The sequence below is a fragment of the Salmo trutta genome, chromosome 1, assembly GCF_901001165.1.
Source record: "Salmo trutta chromosome 1, fSalTru1.1, whole genome shotgun sequence".
Taxonomy (NCBI): Eukaryota; Metazoa; Chordata; class Actinopteri; order Salmoniformes; family Salmonidae; genus Salmo; species Salmo trutta.
In genome coordinates, this window is record NC_042957.1 from 27,041,944 (window position 1) to 27,068,356 (window position 26,413).

Genomic DNA, 26,413 nt, shown 5'->3' on the forward strand with positions numbered 1-26,413 from the left:
TGGAAGTTTACATACACTTAGGTTGTAGCCATTAAAACTCATTTTTCAACAACTCAACAAATTTCTTGTTAACAAACTAAAGTTTTGGCAAGTCGGTTAGGACATCTACTTTGTGCATGACACTAGTCATTTTTCCAACAATTGTTTACAGACCCCATTCCCTCCCTTCCCGCCTCTCTCTCTCTCTCCCCACGGAATGGAAGGTCTACTTCTCATGGTTCTTCAGTTGAATTTGGAAGCTTTATGGCAAATGACAAGGTGTGGAGGGTCCCTTAACTAGGAGATCAGGGTACAGAGAGTATGTTTCCTGTGTACACACTACATCAATGGCAAGATCTCTCATCTCTACCTTTTCTCCTGAAGGTAAATGACAATGCAGTGACTGCCAAATGTCATGTGATCTGACTAAACTACGTAGACATATATGAAGGTGTCAAATTGAAGCATTCAGAAAAAGGATATTTGCACTATAACGATAACCAGATCATATTGTCATCAACTGAGATCAGATCCATTGCTAGAGATACCTTACCAGTGGTTGTGCTGGGTAATGTCGGCACATTAGTTGTAGCTGCAGTAGTGGTCGTGGTAGTGGTTTGAACTGGTGACATTTACAGCACAAGTCAGCAAAAAGAGGGTATAATAACACAGTGGTTAAATAATGAGGGGAAATAACGTTGCGAACTAAAGATGGCACCTTACCAGTTGATGAGCTGGTAGTTAGAGGCATGCTAGTAGTGGTGTCAGATGAAGTGGTAGCAGAGAGAGCTGATGATAAGGATGTACAGCAGACACAGTATGAGATGAGATGAGTAAAGGAAGGTGAAGTATTGAGAGCAGAGGTTGAGATTATGGAGTTATGAATTGGCCATGAAGCATCCACATCTGATCAACTATCAGGACAGTTACACATTTGACTGTCAAATGAACCAGTGTACTCCGTTTTGGATAGGGGCTTAGCTACAGTGAGTTAAATCAACGTTGTTCCTTCATACAATTGATGACATGCCAATAGTGGCTCCAAACTTCAAATGGAAACCCCAGGACCTTGTTTGCTTTACTTCAAGGAAGAGTCAGATATGAGAGAGATGGCGATCAAACGTCTTCTGCTGCAAAACTATTAGCTAGTACAGTATCAGAGGCATGGTGTTAACCTGCTGTATGGCCAGCAAACCACCAAACGGCCAATTAACTCATCAAACAACTGTTCTTCATTTTTTCATCAAACAATGTCTTATTACGAGGCTTCCCACAGTATGGAATCCCACATGCTAAAACTGGTGGCTGATTTTCATAAATCTTTATTTTATTTGGGCTGGGAAATTACCTATATTTTAGAAACGAATCAAGTGTTGCAGATGTGCCTCTGGCGGGGTTAATCAAATCACAAATACGTTTTATTAACTCATTTTCTTAGGTTAGGTTGAAGTTTAAGTGAATGCACCTCCATGCCGCCAACAGTGGAGTCAGTATTATATGGGTTTAATAGACTGGAATTGGCTGTGCGTTTTTTTAGAGGGAGCCATGAGAGCAATCACTGAGACCATTTTTGGATAAGACTGAAATATCTCTAGTTCAATGGGCCACCTGTCAATATCCCCTCAATCAGTTAGAGTGGCCATTTTCCATATTGATTAAAACACCCATCAGCTGCACTCTGTGTGGAGTAGATAGTATTGGTTTACCTTCACAATAACAAGACAGGCTGAAAATAACATGTGCTCATTACAAACAATGGGGATGAGGGATGGATGCTTACCGTGGGTTGTTGAATTAGTAGCAATCATGTTAGTGGTGACAATGGATGAGCTGGTGGAAGTTAATGTTGCTGGTTGCAGGGATGGATGGAGAAAGGTTACATATGGATTAAATGGGTGTAAAGTGAGATGACACAAATGCAAGATGACTGATGAGGCAATGAATACAAGTGTAGCATGAGGAATATGAATACAAATATGCACAGAAATCTTGTGGAGTCGTGTAATGCAGTAGATTTAAAAGCGATTAAAAGCTTTAAAAGTTGTAATAATATGGATTCTACCAGGATAGGATCACCAGATGAAGAGATGAAATCTATTTCTCTGCCAAATACAGTTGAAGTCGGACGTTTACGCACACTTAGGTTGGAGTCATTAAAACTCATTTTTCAACCACTCGACAAATTTCTTGTTAACAAACTATAGTTTTGGCAAGTCGGTTAGGACATCTACTTTGTGCATGACACTAGTAATTTTTCCAACAATTGTTTACAGACAGATTATTTCACTTAGAATTCACTGTATCACAATTTCAGTGAGTCAGAAGTTTACATACACTAAGTTGACTGTGCATTTAAACAGCTTGGAAAATTCCAGAAAATGATGTCACGGCTTTAGAAGCTTCTGATATGCTTATTGACATAATTTGTACCTGTGGATGTATTTCAAGGCCTACCTTCCAACTCAGTGCCTCTTTGCTTGACATCATGGGAAAATCAAATGAAATCAGCCAAGACCTTAGAAAAAAATTGTAGACCTACACAAGTCTGGTTCATCCTTGGGAACAATTTCCAAACGCCTGAAGGTACCACGTTCATCTGTACAAACAATAGTACGGAAGTATAAACACCATGGGACCACGCAGCTGGAAGGAGACGTGTTCTGTCTGCTAGAGATGAACGTACACAGGGCGGAGCTAGCATGTTGGAGTGAACGGATGCTTGTGAGAGTAGCTCCTGCAACTTTTTTGCGAAACAATCTAACTTAACCTACTTTACGGCACTTTTTACAACAAATGTCTCTTTCTAATACAATATTGTGACTTTCTATGTGAACATGCTGAGTAATAAGCGTCCAAAGGAAATAAATCCTCATCGGAGGCCTCCTCCCCACCAAACAACGAGACAGACATGGCGGAAGGCAAAGGTAACAACGTGACACTTACAGAACTTACCCGGGCTCTGGGAGAACTACATGTTGCTATAGCTGAGGATTTTAAGGCTACTATTGCTGAACTGGACACCAAAATCGAGAGCACTATTCGAACAGTTGCTTCGCAGGGCCAGAGTATTGTGGACCTTGAGAAAGCTTCTGAATTCAATGCTGGTAGGATCGACGAGTTAGAGAAGCTATGCACGTCCTTGCAGGATAGTGTGCAGAGGCTTTCTGTGAAAGTGGTCAACGTCATAACCTTCGCGTTGTAGGTCTGGCAGAGGGGGTGGAGGCTGGCTCTCGCCCCACCGACTTCTTCGCCCAGCTATTGGGGGATGCAATGGGGTCGGATGTTTTGGCTTCGGATCCCTAGCTGGACCATGCACATCGCGCTCTTGTCCCAGTGCCTGGACCGAGCCAACGTCCTCTCCCAGTAATCATCTGTTGTCACAGTTTCAAGACCAAGGATCTTATCCTGCGCGAGGCTTGAATGAGGGGTAACCTGTTACATAAAGGACATCCCTTCCGTGCCTCTGAGGATTATGCACCCGATGTGGCAAAGCATCACGCCGGCTACAGAGATGTCTTGACCAAACTCTACAAACTCCATCTTTGCCCAGCCTTGCTCTTCCCTGCTAGACTCAGAATTACCCCGCCTTCCGGTGAGAAGATTTGGCTCTCCTCGGTTTTGGACACAGAGAAGTTTATCCGGGAATATACACCAATTCCCTGTACGGGTTAGAGCGCCTTGTCATTGTGTGTTAGGGTCTGCTCATGGACTCGAATCCATACTATACCATAACGGGTGAAACCTTATTAACCTGTTGGGGCTAGGAGGCAGTATTTGCACGGCCGGATAAAAAACGTACCTGATTTAAACTGGTTACTACTCTTGCCCAGAAACGAGAATATGCATATAATTAGTAGCTTTGGATAGAAAACACTCTAAAGTTTCTAAAACTGTTTGAATGGTGTCTGTGAGTATAACAGAACTCACAGACAGGCCAAAACCTGAGAAGACTCCATACAGGAAGTGCCCTGTCTGACAATTTCTTGTCCTTCTGTTGCATCTCTATCAAAAATACAGCATCTGTGCTGTAACGTGACACTTTCTAAGGCTCCCATTGGCTGTCTAAAGCCGCCAGAAAGTGGAATGGGGTGTCTGCTGTCTCTGGGCGAAGAACAGCAGGAGAGTTTGTGAGTGGTCAGCCTGGGGACAGTGAGACTGAGATGCGCGTTCACGAGAATTCTCCATTTTTTTCTTTCAGCCTTTGAATGAATACAATGTTGCCCGGTTGGAATATTATCGCTATTTATAGAAAAATAGCATAAACATTGATTTTAAACAGCGTTTGACATGCTTCTAAGTACGGTAATCAAAATGTTTGACATTTTTGTCACGAAATGCGCTCGCGCGTCACCCTTCGGATAGTGACCTGAACGCACAAACAAAACGGAGCTATTTGAATATAACTATGGATTATTTGGAACCAAAACAACATTTGTTGTTGAAGTAGAAGTCCTGGGAGTGCATTCTGACGAAGAACAGCAAAGGTAATCCAATTTTTCTAATAGTAATTCTGAGTTTAGTGAGTCCCAAACTTGGTGGGTGTCAAAATAGCTAGCCGTGATGGCCGAGCTATGTACTCAGAATATTGCAAAATGTGCTTTCGCCGAAAAGTTATTTTAAAATCTGACACCGCGATTGCATAAAGGAGTTCTGTATCTATAATTCTTAAAATAATTGTTATGTATTTTGTGAACGTTTATCATGAGTAATTTAATAAATTCACCAGAAGTTTTCGGTGGGTATGCTAGTTCTGAACATCACATGCTAATGTAAAAAGCTGGTTTTTGATATAAATATGAACTTGATTGAACAAAACATGCATGTATTGTATAACAATGTCCTAGGAGTGTCATCTGATGAAGATCATCAAAGGTTAGTGCTGCATTTAGCTGTGGTTTTGGTTTTTGTGACGTAGGTCAGTCTGTTACATCTGGAGTATTCTCTTGTCTTATCCGGTGTCCTGTGTGAATGTAAATATGCTCTCTCTAATTCTCTCTTCTCTCTTTCTTTCTTTCTCTCGGAGTACCTGAGCCCTAGGACCATGCCTCAGGACTACCTGGCATGATGACTCCTTGCTGTCCCCAGTCCACCTGGCCATGCTGCTGCTCCAGTTTCAACTGTTCTGCCTGCGGCTACGGAACCCTGACCTGTTTCACCGGACGTGCTTGTTGCACCCTCGACAATTACTATGATTATTATTATTTGACCATGCTGGTCATTTACGAACATTTTAACATCTTGACCATGTTCTGTTATAATATCCACCCGGCACAGCCAGAAGAGGACTGGCCACCCCTCATAGCCTGGTTCCTCTCTAGGTTTCTTCCTAGGTTTTTGGCCTTTCTCAGGAGTTTTTCCTAGGGAGTTTTTCCCAGCCACCGTGCTTCTTTCACATGCATTGCTTGCTGTTTGGGGTTTTAGGCTGGGTTTCTGTACAGCACTTTGAGATTTCAGCTGATGTACGAAGGGCTATATAAATAAATTTGATTTGATTTGATTTGAAAATGGCTGTGTGATTATTTTTGGCAGGGTACTCTCCTGACATAATCTAATGTTTTGCTTTCGCTGTAAAGCCTTTTTGAAATCGGACAATGTGGTTAGATTAACGAGAGTCTTGTCTTTAAAATGGTGTAAAATAGTCATATGTTTGAGAAATTGAAGTTATAGCATTTTTGAGGTATTTGTATTTCGCGCCACGCGATTCCACTGGCTGTTGACTAGGGTGTGATGCAAGCGTCCCACTGGCCCAGGGAAGTTAAACTGTCTCAGCAAGGGCTGCCGACTGAAGGTTTATTGTCGCTACCGAACATGTAAGACGCTGAGCTGACCAATGGAGGGCGGTCAGAGCTTTCATTTAACGTTAATTTCACTTTCAATCCGGCTGGACGACTGACCTGTCGTTGGAGTTCAGAGCGATGCCTTTTTGAATGTCCTTCCAGGTCTGATCATTGACACTTTCAGATGGATATACTTATATTACCCCATTTTTGTTTTGTTTTATTATTTATTTCTCAATTCTTACATTATTCTTATTACCATACCATTTATTTATTGCTTGCAGGGGACTGCGGGTGATGGTTGGGGCGGGGCAGACACAGACACCTGGATAGCAAGTTGGTGTTTTGTGCCGTTCTGCTTCTGTCATAGCCGTGGGCCGCTCTCCCGATTAGATTCCCACCAGCCTTCTGTGGTGCTTGTGTCTACGTGTAGGTGTGCATACATGTAATTATTATTTGTACTTTATTATTATAAAAAAAAAAATCTTAGCATTTTATTATTATTATGTATGGGTATATTTTCAATGATTGTAGATTATTATTTTGGGGCATGAATGTTTGTGTAGATATATATGTATGTATGTGTATATATTTTTTTTTTGTGTGTGTGTATATATATATATATATATATATATATTTATTTATTTATTTATTTTTTGATGTGGGTACGTTTAATTTAGAAAAATCCTTGTTCCGATCTCCTAACACAGAATATGTAAATGTACTGCTGTCTATGTCGGTTGCTGATGGTTTATGTTTAGACCAGCATTGCTTAGCAATATGATCTTGCGATGCTATATCTTGCTTATCTCAGGGATTGACCCAAGATGACACTTAAATGCGCAATATGTTTCAGTTGCAACTTATTCTGTTTAGGTTTAATAGATGCTATCTGAACACTTTATTTGCGGGAGCCTCCTCAGTTCATATGTTAGTAGAAGTTCTAGGATAGTGAGTGGTGAACGTATAGTTGGGATTTTATTTTAGTTTTACCTCTTGTTCGAGGTCCCGCCATGCATTTTTGGCATCAGCCAGACAATGTGTTTATTATTTTTATTTTTTACATTTTTTCTCTCCTATTTCTGTATGCCTGTTAAAGGTGGGTTGGGGGGGGTAAATGTTGGGGAAAGTTGGGGGACAGGGTGGAGAGCAAAGGTGCTTGCTGGGGGGGAGGGGTCGGTTGGATACTGCTCGGGTGTAGGTGCTACATATGCTGATCGTGATGATTTGGTGCGCTCTCTTACCTTTGTAGTGAGTTACATGTTATGCAGGCCACCATAGGAACTACAAATGAGAGGAGGGTGGTGCTTACATCCATACTTCCTGGAATGTCAAGGGTTTAAACAAACCAATTAAGAGAGGCAAGGTCCTAGCCCACTTGAAAGCACTCTCGTCTGATATTATATTTTTGCAAGAAACCCATCTGAAAAACAATTCTCATAGCAGACTTAAATGTAGGTGGGTGGGTCAAGTGTATCATTCTAACTTCTCTGCCAAAACGAAAGGCACAGCGATTCTGGTACGGAAAGGAATTTCCTTTCTACATAAAACCCCTATTGTGGATAAAGAGGGTCGTTATGTGATCGTAATAGGAGAGATCCACTCTACTCTGTAACTCCACTAAATATCTATGGGCCAAACATTGATAACCCCTCTTTTTTCAAAAGAGTCCTTGCCTTGATTTCAGATATCTCCCATACTAATTTGGTCATTGGAGGGGACCTTAACTGTGTGCTAGACCAATATTTGGATAGATCCTCTACCCGGCGTACCCCTACCTCCTATTCAAGCGAATTCTTGAAAACGTACATAAAAAAATCTAACTTATTTGATATATGGAGGATCTCTCACCTTACGGGAAGGGAATACTCCTTTTACTCTCATGTTCACAATGATTATACTCGAAATGACTACTTTTTGGTTGATGCGAAATTACTCCCCTATACCTGTAATGTGAGGTATCATGATATTATAATCTCTGACCACAGTCCACTCACCTTCTCCCTGAGATTGGGTGACATCGTACCAAACGAGAGGGTCTGGAGGTTGAATCCTCAGCTCCTCACATAACCAACATTCTGTGAACATCTTAAAGACCAAATTACATTTTTCTTTGATACCAACGACAACACAGAGACTTCCCCAGCATAATTGTGGGAAACACTGAAGGCTTATTTGAGAGGCTGTATCATCTCCTTTCAGGCTGCCAGGAGTAGGCAAAACACAGAAAAATTGGTAGAATTGGAGAGACAAATTCACTTACTGGATAGGGAGAATGCTAGCCATCCATCTATGGAAAAACAAAAAAATTACCTCTTTAAAATTTGAATATAATCAGATTCTCTCAGCTAAAATTTCTAAATCTTTTCTCTATGCCAAGCAAAAATATTTTGAGTTTGGTGACAAACCACACAAATTACTCGCCAGAAAACTTCGAAAAAATGTGAGTGACCGAATGATTCACAAAGTTAAATCTGCATCTGGGGAATTACTCTCTTCCCCCAAAGACATCAATGACAGATTCCGTCAGTTTTACGAGACTCTATATACATCTAAAGCGGATCCTAACCCCTTAATTATGCTAAACTTTTTGGAGTTTAGAATCAGGAAGATTCCAACTTCCTGAATAAGGAAATATCTCTTGGAGAAATTCAAGAAACAAATTCATCTCTAAAGAGTGGCAAGACCCCGGGCCCAGATGGATATCCTGGTGAATTCTATAAAACATTCAGCAACATGCTCTCTCCCTACCTGCACAAAATGTTGGTTCAGGCCAATGAGGATGGAGCTCTCCCACCTACTTTGGAAAGGGCGTTCATTACAATTATACATAAGAAGGGTAAAGATCCAGAAGAGGTAGGGTCATAGACCAATATCTCTCCTTAATACAGACCAAAAGATTTTAGCAAAAACTCTGGCTAACAGGCTTAGCACTTTAATTTGCAAATTGGTCCATTCGGACCAGACTGTCTTTATCCCTAACAGAAACTCATTCTTCAATCTCAGGCACCTCTTCAACATTATGTGTTCTCAGAGGTTACCTAACGTGGACCTTGCCGTTATATCGCTTGACGCCAAAAAGACCTTTGACCAAGTTGAGTGGTCCAATCTATTCAAGGTCCTACAGAAATGTAATATTGGAGATGGGTTCATAAATTGGATCCAGCTTTTATATAGGAACCCCTGTGCGAGAATACTCACTAACCAATCATTGTCGCCCTGATTTAACCATGATAGAGGGACAAGGCAGGGTTGTGCGCTGTCGCCTATGCTCTTTGCTCTAATTATTGAACCTCTCACTCAGGCAATCAGATCTCATGCAGCAATACATGGCTATAATACTAAAGATACTCTAAAAAAAGATTTCCCTATACGCAGATGACATTCTCCTCTATGTAACAGAACCCCAAACTAGTATCCCAGCTATTCTTGATGTGATTAATTTGTTTGGTACCTTCTCGGGATACAGAATAAATTGGAACACGAGTGAATTAATTCCCATACGGTTGCAAAACATCTCTTGGCTAGAACATCTTCCAGTTAAGTTATCTTCAGAAAAATTTACCTAACTAGGAATTGTAGTTACCAAACAATACTCCTCACTATTTAAAGAGAATTTCCCCTCTCTGATGCAAAAACTCAAGACAAACATACCATTTTGGAGAACACTCCCAATTTCCCTGCTCGGAAGAATTATTGCCATTAAAATAGTCTTCCTCCCACAACTGCTCTACCTATATCAGAACATCCCAGTATTCATACCTAAGTCCTTTCATAAACAACTGGACTCAATTATCAATCCATTCATCTGGGATTATAAAACACACAGGATAGGTAAAAAAAACACCTCTGTAAATCCAAGATGAAAGGAGGATTGTCTCTCCCAAATGTTATATTTTACTATTGGGCCGCTAACCTCCGCGCTGTTATGTTTTTGCTGGATGACACACTTCCGTCATCCAGGTGGCTTAGTATGGAGCGTGAGGAGTGTCACCCCTTCTCTATTGGAGCTGTGATTTTGTCTCCTGTCAATCTGGAGATGATAACAAACTTATTATATATAGCACAGTCCGAATCTGGAAGCAAATTAAAGTCCACTTTGACCTTAGACCAATATCATTAATGCTCCCTGTTGCGAGGAATCCCTCCTTTGCCCCCTCTAACCTTGATAACACCTTTGAGCGACGGGGAGAGCTAGGGATAAATACCATAGGGGATCTATATATAGAAGGGACCTTTGCCTCCTTTGAGTTGCTGAGGGAAATTTATAATCTTCCCAGAAGTAACTTTTTCAGATACCTACAAATTAGAGACTATGTTTGAAAACACCTCCCGACATTTGGAAATGCTAAACCTTCCATGTTTGACGGATGCATAAAAATATGCCCCACCTCAGACAAACTGATATCTCGTCTATATGACGCTTTTCAATCTGTTAGCTTACCTTCTACAGATGCCATTAAGGTAAAATGGGAGGAAGAACTAGGGACTGAAATTTCTGTGGCAGACTGGGAAGATGGCTTGGAGTATATCCACACCTGCTCAATTAACTCCAGACATCATCTCATACAATTCAAGGTATTACACAGATTACACTATTCCAAAACTAAACTGCATAGGATATTTCCTGGTACATCCCCTATGCGTGATAAATGTCAGGCTGAGCAGGGTACACTACTCCACTGCTTTGCCCTATGCTCTAACTTGTATGGTTATTGGTGTGGAATTTTTAGTATCCTCTCTGAAGTTCTGGAGACTTCAATTGACCCAGACCCGCTTCTGATAATCCTGGGAGTGTCTGATTCCCTAAACGGATTAACCAACACCCAAAAACAACTCATCTCTTACAGTCTCATTTCAGGAAAGAAATTAATCTTGTTGTTTTGGAAAAGGAGGGAAGCTCCCTCTACCAAATTATGGCTCAGCGAATTGGCAAACACTGTACACTTAGAAAGAATTAGATATATTCTGAACAATAAGTTATCAACATTTGATCAAATCTGGCAGCCTTTCCTCTCTTACTTGGACCAGTCGGCGCTGTGAATTTGTACATTTTAACACACTCTCAATTGTAATATTTTAATCTACCTTTGGGCAGCATGTGCTTGCCCCGGCACCCGAGCAGTTGGGGGGATGGAGGGGTGACATCTACTCTCTTTCTACCTGTCCTTGTTCTGTATGTCTTGTTTTGTAATATTTGTTTTGTACCTAGAACTCTGGGTACTGCACATGGGGACAAAGATTGTACTTTTTGGAGAAATGTCCTCTGGTCTGATGAAACAAAAATAGAACTGTTTGGTCATAATGACCATCGTCATGTTTGGAGGGGTGGCAGCATCATGTTGTGGGGTGCTTTTCTGCAGGAGGGACTGGTGCACTTCACAAAATAGATGGCATCATGAGGGAAGAAAACTATGTGGATATATTGAAGCAACATCTCAAGACATCAGTCAGGAAGTTAAAGCTTGGTCACAAATGGGTATTCCAAATGGACAATGACCCGAAGCATTCTTCCAAAGTTGTGGCAAAATGGCTTAAGGACAACAAAGTCAAGGTATTGGAGTGGCCATCACAAAGCCCTGACCTCAATCCCATAGAAAATGTGTGGGCAGAACTGAAAAAGTGTGCGCAAGCAAGGAGGCCTACAAACCTGACTCAGTTACACCAGCTCTGTCAGGAGGACTGAGCCAAAATTCACCCAACTCATTGTGGGAAGCTTGTGGAAGGCTACCCGAAACGTTTGACCCAAGTTAAACAATTTAAAGGCAATGCTCCAAATACTAATTGAGTGTATGTAAACTTCTGACCCACTGGGAATGTGATGAAAGAAATAAAAGCTGAAATAAATCATTCTCTCTACTATTATTCTGACATTTTACATTCTTAAAATAAAGTGATGATCCTAACTGACCTAAGACAGGGAATTTTTACTCGGATGAAATGTCAGGAATTGTGAAAAACTGAGTTTAAATGTATTTGGCTAAGGTGTATGTAAACTTCTGACTTCAACTGTATACTCTGGGCCATCATAAGCCACAGTGCTGGTCTTCAAGAGGTCACCCTCTTCCTTCCTAGACTCATTTATTTCCATCCATTTCCATCCAACCTTGTTGATTCTACAGCAAAGTCTGTCACAGGGGACTTTCTCATAAGCAAAGTATATAAGAGTTAACCTTCAAATAGCTGTCTAAATCCATCATCTCGCAGCGCTTAATAGATTTGCTTGCAGGGAGAGAACTGACTTTTGGGGAAGTGTCGCTTATCAGTCAACATGCATCTGTGGCTGATGTCTATGGAGAGCAGAGGCCATAAACCCTGCATCATCTCTGCAGCTGCGACCTCATCCAGAACAGGGGTCAAACTGGACAGGAACACTAATTTCCCCATTCCCTCCCTCCCGCTACTCTCTCTCTCTCCCCACGGAATGGAAGGTCTACTTCTCATGGTTCTTCAGTTGAATTTGGAAGCTTTATGGCAAATGACAAGGTTTGGAGGGTCCCTTAACAAGGAGATCAGGGTACAGACAGTATGTTTCCAGTGTACACACTACTGGGTGAATGGGTACAGAGAGTGTGTTTCCAGTGTACGCACTACTGGGTGAATGAGATAGGGGGTTGATACACTAGAGGTGTCGTTTTTTCACAAAGACTGCATAAAATGACGTCATAGTCTTGTTATGGAATTGATACCGTGGTCAAGACTGCAAAGTGACGTCGAGGAGAAAGACTGATGTACCGTGTGCCTATTAACATGATGGCATACTGTATGTCAATATGTCTAAGATAATATGATGAATAAAACAGAAAAAGGGAGATAACACACAAACACACATTAGAGGTGAGATGAGTAAAATGGTATGTCTGTTGGTTGTTTATCAATATGAACTCATATGTAATATGAATGATAGTGTATGATTGGGGGGTGCTTAATAACCATTGTACGGTCTGTTGTAAATTATTGACATGTGTAACAGTCATTGGTTTCCTACCTGGGCAGCCCAGTCCAGGAGAGGCACAGCTGGTGGTCTGTGATGTATAGACGGGTACAGAGGTACCTTCAAAGTGGATTGGAAATAAACATGTTAAATCACCATTATCAACAGCATTTACAATGGTGAGAGGTTAAAGAGAACACAAACAACTCTATGCAGTTTTATATTAATTTCAGTACAATCCCACACATGATAAATTCATGAAAAATAAAGATTTGGCACAACTTCGGCTCTGGGTATTATAACAGGATTGACAGTATTCTCAGCAACTGCTCAGCTCAGCTAGCTACATGCTCTCAGGCTGGTATGTGACCCAGAAATGTCAATAAATATTCAGTATGATCTGCCAAATAAATGTTGGAATATCATAAGCCTGAATAGTTGTCATCTTGTTGAAAAGGGCAGGGAGTTTGATCTTTTACCCACTGTTCTGAAGCTGTGCCCATTCCTACCGCCAACACCTCCTCTGTCATATAAAATATGCAGCACTTTGTGATACAGCGATGAATGCTGCTTTGTTCGCCCCCCCCCTCACATATTTGCTAATGCTGTTGTACACGAAAGTGCTCGGAGCAGAACACTGCGAGACAGACCCACCTGGACTCGATGGACATGGCTAATAATTATGATTATCGCTGGCAATGAAAAGTAATGACTTGTCAGAGGAGAGAGAGGGCATCTTTAATATCAGTTAGTGGATGTGAGTTGTCATTATTGGGACTGTCCTATGGTCCAGTGAACCATTGTTCTGGTGGACCGTGGATTCCAGTCTTCAATCTTCAACTATTACCTCATGCACTGCTGAGTTCTAATCATTGAAGTGAAACTGAAGAAACTAGTCTCTCTTATCACTCCCAGGCCAGTACCCATAACTCCCACCCAAAGGTCTTGTGCCTTTAGGGGATGTGAATGAATGGCTAGTGCTATTCCATATATCTGAACTAGTAGACCCACAAGACTAAACTACCCCATCGTGCCTGGGCCAGGACCGTGAGGAATGTGAAGACTCAGCGGGTAATGGATCTCTGACAGAGTGTAGCCATGCAGACAGTCACTCCCCCACTGACCTCACAGAGAGATGAAAGGAGACCCAAAGAGCTTCACTGGGCCAGTCCTCTTCACAAGCCTGATAATTAGCCCAGAGCTAGTTTACCCCAGGTAGACTACAGCTACAGCTTTGCGCGCCACACTGCTGGCCAACCAGACTACCAACCAGACTACCTAAACTAAAATTTGGCCACCTCAGCCTCCTGCCAACATCATAGGCCTCGACTGGCATTCACAGTGTACGGGGGGTTGTTACATGCTAGTTCCTAAGAAGTCACTGTCTGGTCTTGTAAAAAGTAAATGTTCTTCCAGCATGAGAAGCCCTGGAAAGACGAGACAGGCAGATACAGTACATTGGTGTTATTCAAAGCGAAGAACGGACGGACAATTAGTAAGAGTACCACTGCTGGTCGACTTGCGTCATGCAGAAGAGCCTTGTTATGTCATGACACAAAGTCTGCAAGCAAAAAAATGACTTATAACTTTACCTGGTTGGTCTTGAATGGAGGCTTTTGATGCATGACACAAGACTAATAATCGTCTATTTGTGTATAGATTTGGCATATTGACTGTAGATGAATCAAACTTAGAATTTATCATTGACATGTTACGTCCAGAGGCTTGGTAAAAAGTGAATCCATAATATGACTAATGCAACTCTCTGTTTCCTGGGAAACCTAAAGTCTACACTTTATAGTGGTTAGCACCGTATTTCTCATGCATCCTCTTGCATGGTACTCAAGCAAGCAACTTTCACGAAGCAATCAGGTTGTTAGCAGCACACTCACCACTAGATGGAGCAGCCGTTGTTAAGTGTATGCAATGTGGGAAACAGACTGTAAAAAGAAGACTTAACATTAGTAGGTATCATAGCAATCAGACACAGGCAATTATTAAGCAGCAGCTGCATCAGCCAGTGACATGTAAATAAACTCATGTGGGCAGAGCAAAGCATTTATTGACTAATTAATACGTTAATACATGTTTAATAATCTAATGGACCACAATGAAACATGGAGGTGTTTATGTAAAGACAAACAAGGACACAAGGACTAAACTCCACTCCTTGGTGAAGGAAATTTCTGATGAACTCCACCGACTGCGTGGAGCAGAGACCGGGCTTTTTGGAATTCAACTCAGACTACATTGATTCGCCCAAGGTCAATACTTCAAAAAACTGTAAATTATGAAATTCTTACTATTTACCTATGTTTGTCCTCTGTAGTTGTGTCCCTTTCTTTATTTGCTGAAATACATACTTTTTCAATAAATGTTAATTAAATACAACCACTGACTGTTTCTGTAGAGTTTCAGAGATAAGTAGCATGTAATTATGCACATCTGGTTAAAATAGTATGCGCTTATTCAGTGCATGATATTGGAAACATGTATCTGATTGGATACGCATAATTGGCAGGTCCTCATTGGTTGTTGGCCAGGGTATTCAAGTGTGCTACCTTTGAGAGGGTGCAGATGAACTCAGCTTGTAACAGGCTATGTTGAATCCGCTGTCATGTTGGAAATAACCATCTTCGTGATGTTAATGCTTTATACTGTCGAGTTTCCCTTTGCATAAACAAAAAAGAACCCGCTTCCTTTAACCGGGGATGCAACAGTTTCCTTGCTGAGATTCAATTGGCACATGCATTTTTGCGCTGAGTTGCCATCTTAGAGCAACAGCAATGAGCAAACGGTCAGTGGTTGTATTTGACTAACGTTTATATAAAAAGTATGTATTTCAGCAAACAAAGAAAGGCATACAACTACAGAGGACAAACATGAGTAAAAAGTGGGTATTTCATAATTAAATTTTTTGGAAGTATTAACCTTTGGCGTATTGATGTAGTTGGAGCTGAATTCCACAAAGCCTTGTCTCTGCTCCCCTCCGAAACTTCCTTCACCATGGAGGGGAGTTTAGTCCGCTACTATAGAGATTATATAATGGAATGGAATTTTAATGTTTGTGCTTCTCTTATAACTAATTTCTGTGTTCTATTCATGTGCAGTTTTATAAACCAATTTCTGTGTTCATGCAAGTGGCTGACAATACAAATCCTCACTATCAGTAGCTGCAATTTGGTAGTACGCCCAGACCTTGTTTTGAGAACGAACGAAAGATATCTCCATTTCAAGGTCTCGGCTTAGAGAGAAGAAGCCTTGTGAGGTGTTGGTCTGTCACATGTTATGAAACAGTATTGGTCGGTTACATGAATGAAACAAAATGGTAATTATGAATTAATTATGCTAAATCATGCAACTATAATTTCACTGTGTATAGCGCTAATATGAGACAACTGCTGGGTCTGCCCAGGCAGAGCTCCTGATTGACATGTGTACTATGGTCCATTGAGTTGGTTGGAACCTCTCCAGCGCGCTGACAAATAAACAATGATTCATTAAGATTGACTTCGAGTGTCCCTGTGTAAGAATTTCCACAACAATACTCAAACAACAGTTAGAGCTGGCACAATTACCATATAACCATGTAAGCGACGGTTATGAAAAAAGACTGTCATGAAAATAAATAACCGCTTATTTTGTACTTTTTTTGTAAAATTAACAGCTGACTGAAGACAGGTGGCAGGGCATTAGTGCGGTTGAGTCCGTGGACTCTTAAGAACTTGATGAAATCAGAGAGGAAAAGGCGAAGCGAGAGGATTTACTCTGCCCAAAATCTGTCTGCATGAGATAAGCCCTTTTTTTGTCTATGACTTACTTGAGGCGTATTTGATCGAATATACATTTCGTAATGTTTAGGCTGTCACAAATGTACAGATATACTGTAAGTGGATGCACGTGGCATTCTGGCAACCTGGAAAAATGTCTTAGTTTTGCCTGTTGTTCACACGTGTATCTGTCCTCTCATTGGCTAGAATGGTCCCGCCTGATCTCGCCTGCCTTAAATCATTGAGAGCATGTATTTCCATTTTTAGAGCGGTCATCTGGCTATCTTGCCAATATAATATATCATCTTTGATGAAACTTTGTTGCTCCTTGCTGAAATGTAGAATGTTCATTCAAATGATGTTAACTGATGTGGCTCATGCAATTTAATGTAGTTTTTGTAATGTCAGTTGAATCAACAAATCACAGCACACATGATGGGTACATTTCCTGCTTTTACTTCCTGCTTTGCTCCTATGGGTACACTTGGGATGGATACCAATCCACCCATTATGACATCATTAACTAGAATGGGGACACCCAAATTATGAATTATACTTCTATGGCTGCACATGCAGTCAAGACCAAAGTAGAACATATATTTTTTCATTATTATTTATTATTTTGCTATTCAAACGGATATGACAGTGACCGCGGTCATTTGGCTGGCAAATTACCGTCATCCAACATTCCATGACCGTCACAGCCCTAACAACAGTATATTGTTTACCCTACTACTCTAAACAGTGTACAGTATAGTAGAACTAGCCTATCGGTTTTAACATCTGGTATGTATGATTTTCAACTGGAACAGCAGCAGAGATGTAAACTCAAAGAGTACCCAAGGGGAGTTGGTTGTTCCAGATCATCCACACCCATGAGCAGTTCCAAGACTAACACAGAGCAAGCTAATGTTCAGAGAGACAGGCATCTTTCTCTGTGCACCTCTGTGAAAGGGAGAGCTCAGCACTGGGAAGGGAACTCCTACCATTTGGTCTTAAAAGTCCTCTGAACACCCCTCTCTTTCACAAGCTCTCAGGCCAAAGCTGTGGCAGAGCAGATAGTGTTTTAGGAATGGGGCTAGGTAAAAAGATTCCTCAGCCATGGGGCCTATGTGTGTGTGTTCCTGTGAGCCTTATAATGGGTTGGAGAAATGCATGATTCTGCACTTCATACTTTCCCCAGCTAAACCACACACAGCACCATTTTCTAGTCGGCTCCGGGCGGTTGGGCAGACATATCCCGACACCCTTGGCTCCTTCGCTGTGGCTACCCTCCTATCGCTACAAACAGATTCCTAATACTATCATTGTTAGAGACATCGAGCATATCTTTGTCCTGCTGCTTTCATCTCCCTAAGCAGTTTAGATAACCTTGGACTGTTTGAGTTACTAAGGATTTTGATGTAATTTTCGGCACTTTCATAACTGGTATGCATTAACTGTTACTAATGAACCATGAAATTGTCCCAATAACAACATAAAGACTATTGTCAGTCAAACTCTTTTGAATAATAACAATTATTATTTTCAGAAGTTCTGCTGACTGGAAATCAGTAATCATAAATACAATAGACCAGTGTGTTGAGGATGACTATATTGGGATACTTACTGCAGCTCAGTGCGCTGTCCGTCTGTGCCAGTGAAGAGGGGATGTCCCAGAAGCTGTTGTCCCAGTCGATGACGTTGCCGACGGCGTCACAGGTGAGGGTGACCAGCTGTGTCATGTCCATGGCGTAATCCCACAGGCGGAAGTTATAGATGGTCCCATCAAAGCTGCTATGGGACCCCAGCCTGAAGAGCCCCCCAGCCCCCACCGAGCGCCCAATCGTGTTGGAGCAGGTCTTGACCCTGTAGTTGCTGTTGTAGTAGAGGGTCACTTTGCCTGTGGTGGAGGCCCACGTAAGACAGAATTGCTTCATGGTGGAAGTGAAGTCCGAGGCGTTGAGGATAGAGTCTATCAGACATGTCTCGTTACTCATGACCAGCGCCACTCCATTCTGGTTATTTCCGAAGCTGAGGGCTTCTTCACCGCTGCTGTCCTCCTGCCGGGTGTAAGAGAAGATAGTCTCCTTGCTCTTTTGGTTGGGCCAGGCTATCTCGAAGCACACGGTGAACTGCTGAAGGGTAGGTATGGTCACCGAGTTGGAGACTTGGACCACTTTGCCTGCGCCGTTGGACACTGTGACCTTCTGGTTCCTTAGTGCCACGGCAACTACAGCACACAGGTAGAAAGAAGAGCATTAGAGAACAAAGTGTTGTTCAACTACAGGCCTAAGGACTCACAACCACCTGATTCAACCAATCAAGTCATCAACTAATCATAAGCCTTTGATCAGTTGAATCAATGTTAGTGCTGGACTGGAACAAAGACCAGCACTGTGGTTCTCCTGGATTGGAGTTGGGAACCACTGCATTAGATGACTGTCAGATGTTCAGTAGAACCAGGGGCTCTAACAAACTGTACAGAACATCTTGTCTAAAGCCCGATGCGACTAATAACATACAGTATGTCTGGGTAAACACACCACTTACCTGCCATTACTGCTATACAGTCATACTCTGACTTCAAAACAAATTATCCTTTCAGCATTCAAAAGGAATGCTGAAAGGCCAATTCATGCTATGTGAATCCAAAGGCTACAGGTTGAAAAATCCTCATTTGTCACTCTCCTGCTGTCTGTCATTATTCACTATTTGCATCTAACGAGACACCGTTTCCACATCATCATAATTTGACTTCAGACAGTGTTCCACAGCCCAGAGGATGAACGGTGCCAGTTACATTTACATTTACATTTAAGTCATTTAGCAGACGCTCTTATCCAGAGCGACTTACAAATAGGCAGGGACCTCAGCTTCTAACATCTCAGGCCTACCTCTTATCACTAAGATTAAATGTCAACCAGCACTCCATTTCCACATTCCCACCAGTCAATGAGGCTTTTCAACAGGAAAATTAGTGTTCTATTCATTTTTAAATGCACATATGCTCATGCCATACTTTCTGACATTTCATTTAATGAAGCTCAGATTTGGTCGGCAGGTTTGTTGCTGTTGGCCATCCCATTGCCAGAGTGACAGCCAATTTGGAATGGAAAAACACAGCTCAGCTTTGAATGTGGTATCAGGATTTGACACAGCTGAGAGGCCCTTTTTGATATGTCCTGCAGGGCTTTGTTTGTGTTGTTGATCTCCGATCTGCTTTGCGAGCCGTACGGAAAGACCAGGGCTTACTGTGACAACGTCATATGATTCCAGAGCTCCAGGCAGGACATTGGGCTGCCAACAGGTTGAAAGCCAAGTTCAATAGGTTCGCCTGCCGGTTGGGATACCACCACAGAGCCCAAACCCAATAGGAGCTTAGACCCCAACTGATGGGTGTGGGAATATAAAGGTTCATGTGATGTGGTGTATAAATGACTCAATCTAACTCATCTAACTCAATCTAGCTCATCTAAATCGTCTGGTGACGACAAAGGAACCAACTAGAACCAAGCATTGTGGAAACCTCCCAAAGCCGGTTTTCCTTAGCCTCCCTGGTGTTTCACAGCAAGATTGCTTGCATAATGCAAAGCATACCATGTTCCAACATGGCTGGCTGAAAATCTCTCACAGTAAAATGTTGTGAAAATGTTATTGAATCATTTGAAGGCGTTGGAAAGCTACGGTACCATTCCCTGACACTTCATTCACACTTGGACTCGTTGTGAATAAGAGGTTCTATTCATGCTGGGAGAGATTCGAATTGATTAGGCCATGTGAAGGGATAATGTGATGGAGGAGCTATGTGTGATTACGTTTAGTGTACCTCTGATGTAGAGGGTTTATGGTGCCTAGATAAAGGCTGGGACTAGGATTCTATAAACTGAACATAGACTAAACACTATAAAACACTCCATTTTATCATTCACTCACCCTGTCATTGGTTTCTCTGACTACTATATTGAGAATTCAAAATGATTTTATTTTAAGTCGCCTGTGCTTATTAGGGTCCTTTATATTTGAGAAAAGGAAACTGAATATTTTTGAAGGGAGACGCACATCATTGTGTCAGAAATAAATAAAAAAAGGTGTAATTTTTTAAGTTAGCATAGTGGATGGAAGACATGTTTGTCCTGAGCCATGTTGCTGTTTGGTTAGTAGAAGGGCGGAGATGTTTGATGCTTGCGTAATGTTTCTTTGGGGAATGACTTATAAATACCATGAAGCTTACAGTCATAGGACATGGCTAAACCTTAACATCTAAATAAGCATGTTGAAAATAGAGAAGAAAATGTCATGTAAAAACATTCAAACTACAAACATAAGAAGAATCATAATATTCATAATAAAGTTAACAATCAAGATAACCATAAAAATATACCTGTAAAAACAGAAGCAAGTAAACAGAAAAGAAAGCTTGCCTGCTTTAAAACATACCTTGCCTGTAACTGACACTGAATCCTTTCTTTTGGACGCTAAAGTCTGAGTTAAATGACACCTCCATCACATTGCCGGTGGAGTTTAGCGTCAGTCCGTTGGCTGTTAAGCCACAAAATTTAACATCTTGGTTGCCGGTGTTGACAATGATGCGGTCGTAGATGCACCCAAGGGCCTCCTCAAGCTCAAAGTCGAGGAAGGTTATTTGCACAATGAATCCAGCCGGAGCCTGCAGAGTCCACTTGCAGGCCTGACTACTGGGGTAATCTTGGGGGTAGCAGGGGGAGGTGAATGCACCCTGGGAGTCCTTGAGCACCACAACGCAGTTGGAGTTACTACAGCTCAACACTGCTGAACCAAAAACAGGGACATGTTGTCACTACTACACCCCAGGACAGGAAGACACCAGGAGACACCAGGGGACACCAGGACAGGACAAGGGACAAGTAAGGCAGTGGAGGAGGAGTCAGGTCAGTAGTGCAACAGTGCAAGGCCAGGTAATAAGGTCAGAGGTCAGAGAGACTAGACTGTGTTAGTGGACTAGTGACAGAGTCAGACAACAGGGACCATCTCAGGTTTAGACTCACAGGAGATTTCAATTAGGAGTAGCAAAGATTCAAGAGTAAGTCAGTGGAAAAAGCTACTCACACTACACATGCAGTTGAAAAATGTATGTTGTGATGATAAAATACCAGAGCTATGATTTAAAGGTAACCTGAAGACTATGCGCAGAGAAAATTAAGAGGCTGGAAAGAAATCTTCACTCAGAAAACAATGATTTCTGTTTACCCAGGCCAGTCTAATATGTGAGCCAAAACCATTGCAAACATTGGAGTGGGGCAGAAACATTCAAGAGCAAAAACCCACTGCGGAGCAATTAAAGTTGGTCAAGTGGCGTTCTTGATCGGCATCCAACACAAAGTACAAGACCGCTTATTCTATTTAGCATAAACAAACAATAAATGTGAATAAAAATGAGAGCGGTCTGAAGACATCTAAACATAAGCGCAACTCAAACAAGTAGTACAGTCAGAAAACACATAAAGCCTGCATAATGACGGGATCTCTTTCAGAACTGTTAACAGTCATTTAACTTGGGTATGTAATACAGTCTTCTAGAACTTTAATAAGACAGAATTAAGTTCCGCAATCTCAATATGGCCAGTAATCGTTTTTGTCTCTTCTCCATAAGCTTCCTGATCCAACTTTTGAACTTGATTGTGAGCAACAGTAAATCTTCTGTAACTATGTCTTTCTCTATGAAATGTCAGTAAAATTTGGATTACACATCAAAAGCCAAACCCTGGACAAAACCCATACAATGGAAATCAGCAGTGGTTATGTTGGGTGTTCTCGTTTGCTCGCCTAACTCTCTGATCCTGGTGGCTGATGGCTTACAGGCAGGAACAATGCTACCTTTGCGGTGTCATTTCTCTACAAACTGAATCAAATCAGGGATCAGGAAACCTGGATGGCAACAATCCAGAGAATTCTACCCTTGGAGAGGGTCGAGGGAATTCTCTATAACAGTAAGAGCAAAATCTCCAATTACTGGAAACAATTCCTACCAAAACCACACGTTTTTGTTTATCGCCTGATTCCAGGCCAGAGTTGTCCTTGCTTCAGAAAATCGACTCATTAGAAGTGTTATGCACCCCACAATGGCTGGCTGATGCTGGGTCAGATTACAGCCTGGTCCTCCTGTGGCACTGTTATACCTGCCAACATGTGCCCTCTTCTCAGCTGAGAGGGTCAAGAGAGCCCTAAAAACTAAATCCACTCACTCAGGCTGACCGAATTACAGCATAGAGTGGCTGTTCCTTGTCTAAAAACACCTCCTAATATGTGAGGCCTAGTCAAAGAAAAAAATATTACTGCCAACAACGTCTCAAGCATTCTTATACATATCACATGATAGATAATCATGGCAGACTAGCCAGACTAGCTTCAGAACCTTGTACCTTTAAAGGTCAACTGCATCCCACATCTACCTGTCATCTAAATATGAAGCTAACTGCAAACACTATCCACTTGTCTTTTTTTTTTTTTATCCATTGAAAATTAACAAATGATACTAAGTAACAGCCACACGTATCTACAAAATAAACACATATTGATACAATTATAGTGCTTCAAGTGAAAGATATTATACTCTTATGGATGTAAGGGATTACCAAACAGTCCAATTAACGTCCTAAACATAATTGAATGTGGCATACTGGCGCTGTGCACTGGTTTCATTAGGAGTGTTTGAGTGAAAGATTAAACGCAGAGCGAGCGAGAGCCCCTCTCATTTGCCTCTATGATTCATCAGGGTCATAATCCCGGGCAAAGTCCCAAAAGATAAGTGACGTAATAAAGTGGCTGGGTATCTTCTTTTAACCAGTCAGAATAGCTAGTGATTTACCAGCTATGCCCAAACAGAGAGAAATACGAAGGATGACATTGGGTATTGTGATATGACTTTAAAATGACACAAACTGCTACAAAGGGACAGTGAGATGAACAAACACTGGCGAGGAAGTAACACCAATGCAAATGATGACCGTGATAGCCATCAATAGGAGACATGTAAAAAGGGAATTAAGGTTACAATGGCGCACATTTGTGAGCTCAGGAGTTGTGGTTGGGTTTGCAAAACGGTTTCCAGATTGATCTCAGGAGAAACAACCAAGTTCTTTGCCTCATTGATGACAGACCGGTATTTTTTACGTACTTGCCATAACAAAAGCGTGATCCGTGTTTGTAGGTAACTGTTTAGTGAACGCAATTGTCATGATGACAAGTATTAATTATTTATTCAAATGTTTAAATGCTATGAAATTCCATTATTTCCTTCGTAAACCAAACATAAACACATCTAAATGTAAATGTTGTTCTTAAATAAAGGAGATAAGTCCCAGAGGTATTTAATCCAACAAGTATTAATGATTTATCCTAGCAAATTTACTCTCAGAATGTAGGCTTTGGTATTTTCTGTGGTTCCAATTGCACAAAGCAATTAGCCTCAGTATCTAGCTACACTGTAGGTTACATTATGTGGGATCCCCACATTTCTATGTAATAGAAGACTGGCCTCTGAGAATCATACAACTTTAATAAAACATTTGACAAACAGTATCAGTGTCACGTCCTGACCATGGTAAGCTGTTATTTTCTATGGTAGAGTAGGTCAGGGCGTGACAGGGGGGTTTTCTAGTTTAGTTTTTCTATGTTGTTATGTTCTAGTTTTGTATTTCTATGTTGGGTTCTAGTTTTTGTATTTCTATCTTGGGCTTTGTTTGAGATTATCTCCAATTAGAGGCAGCTGGTCATCGTTGTCTCTAATTGGAGGTCATATTGAAGTTGGTGTTTGTCCCACCTGGGTTTGTGGGAGATTATCTTTGAGTAGTGTATGTTTCACCTCAGGGTTTGTTGTTTTTTTGTTAGTTCAGTTTATTGTTTATGTTAGTTCAGTTTATTGTTTGTTAGTTCAGTTTATGTATTGCATAGTTTCACGCTGAAAATAAAATGTGGAACAACACACACGCTGCACTTTGGTCCGCTCATTCTTCTTCCTACGACAACCGTGACAATCAATCAGCTTTATTTCCACATGTCATGCCAGCACTTGAATAAAATTAAAATACGACTGAATTAGAAAAGTAAAAAGTGAGTCAACATTAAAATACTGATTTTGGACAGTCTTGGAACAAGCACAACTGCAAGGAATAAAGGTAATTTGTTTTATTACCCTTCGCTTCTAAATGTACCACTTAGCACGTTGGCAAGTCTGAATCTTTCTTGATTCTGCCACCAGTAGGGAGTTCTAACACAATGGTTTGCCATAAAATGAATTACCTGGATCCACTCTGCTTTGAACATGTTTTTTCTCCCTTTTTCCATGTTATGAGAATAATATGAATTATAAGGCTTTAACTAAACTAATGCAAAACAGACACTCCATGTAATTAAATCATGTTATTGAAAATGTGAACACATGTTGGAGAGTGTGTCAGGATGTCCCGACGAACCATTTGTTTTACTTCCACAACATCAAAAAGAAGATACATTAAACAACGAGTGATTCCTCAGGATATGACACAACATAGACAACAAGAATACCAACAGAACTGTGGTTGTGCTGCTGTGGTTATAATTAAGTGGAGTCAACTAGAATCCCTCCCAACAAAATGGTGGCATTTTCATAACATTTGGCAGGGTCCAGAGAAAAAACAACAGCATGAACGAACTCCCTTCACGCTAAGGAGTTGAATAAACAAGTAATGGGATCAACGTTTGACAACTGGTCTGGGTCTGTGTTTGTGTGTGTGTGTGATGCTGTCAGCCACTGGTGTGGTGTGTGTGTGTGTGGTGCGCAAAAGGAAAAACAACATGCCAAATGATGTTTACTCAGTTTGTATGTCAAAAAGAAACACTAGAAACACTAAGCCCTGACCGCTGCTGAGGGACTGACCAAGCCCCTCTGTACTCACATGGCCCAGAGGACACACACATCCACACACACGCACGCATGCAGACATACACGTTAAGATCCACATCGACACACGTACACATTTAGACCCACATCGAAGTATCTCTTTTTCAGTCAATGCAGGTTATGAAGTAAGTCAATGAACATAATTACTACAACTAATTGCTGCCAATGTGAGAGTCAACTATAGCTGGCTTCAGCACATCGTGTGCAGCAACTCCTGGAAAGTAATTTTATGTTAAATAAAAAGACATCTTTGTTTTCAATATTCAAAGTCTCTTCCATTCTGACTGGCAATGTGTTCAATAATTGCGGGTTTCAAAAAGTGATTGTGTACAGTACAGAATTTAAAAGAGCAACATTTGCATACATTTAACTTTCAAAGAGATGGGAATCTGCATTTCCATGATTAAAGGCATTCTAATCTTAATGAGACATTAACATAAGAACACAAAACCCCATTGTTACTGTATAAACCTGAAGACGCTGACCTGTAATGAAATTCGTACGGTGTTGTTGCTGCAGCATGACTGAAATGTGAAGGGCGATGAAGGTCAGTGAAGAGAGTGCCTAAAAAACAGGGTTTGATCAGAAAGCTCCTTTGAGAGGCGGCAGGGCAGGCTGCAGTGGGATGGTGCCAAGGGATGGAATGCCAGATACGCAGAGACGGGCAGAAAGGGGCTCAAACATTCACTGATTCTCCCACCGCCTAAAAATAGACTCTTTCAGATAGAGGACCTCTGAGGAAAGTTTAATCCTCCAGATTACTCAGCTGCTCTCCTGGTCTCCTGGCAGCACACCTGGGGTACCTGTATCTCAGCTGGTCTCTGTCCCGCCCCTGTCTTTCATGAGAGGGCTAATTGAGTGGGGGAGTGAGGCCCATGCAGTTTAATCACATATGACCCCATCTTCTTAACACACGGGAGTTGTGCTGCTGTAACATGGCGGAGCACGGAACAGCTCTGCCAATTTGTATTTTGTTTTCAAAGGTCTGCTGAGACCATAGCTCATCACCAGGAACACACCCACGCATGTTATGACAATGTCAAAACTTTAACAT

The 26,413-nt window shown here is 41.4% G+C and overlaps 1 protein-coding gene across 10 annotated transcripts in view; it reads right to left on the reverse strand.

Annotated features, from left to right (window-relative positions):
* Window positions 1-26,413, reverse strand: part of LOC115192629 (adhesion G-protein coupled receptor G6) — a 65,178-nt gene that overhangs the window by 32,901 nt on the left and 5,864 nt on the right. For 8 of the 10 annotated variants that reach the window (XM_029751382.1, XM_029751364.1, XM_029751374.1 and 5 more), the window contains exons 3-9: window positions 20,880-21,230; window positions 18,070-18,672; window positions 14,583-14,630; window positions 12,745-12,810; window positions 1,760-1,828; window positions 703-768; window positions 533-601 (exon numbers count right to left, since the gene is read on the reverse strand). In XM_029751382.1, coding sequence (XP_029607242.1) covers window positions 533-601; window positions 703-768; window positions 1,760-1,828; window positions 12,745-12,810; window positions 14,583-14,630; window positions 18,070-18,672; window positions 20,880-21,230 — 1,272 coding nt within the window. The remainder of the gene's footprint in view (window positions 1-532; window positions 602-702; window positions 769-1,759; window positions 1,829-12,744; window positions 12,811-14,582; window positions 14,631-18,069; window positions 18,673-20,879; window positions 21,231-26,413) is intronic. The other 2 variants (XM_029751422.1, XM_029751428.1) reach the window with 2 other exon arrangements.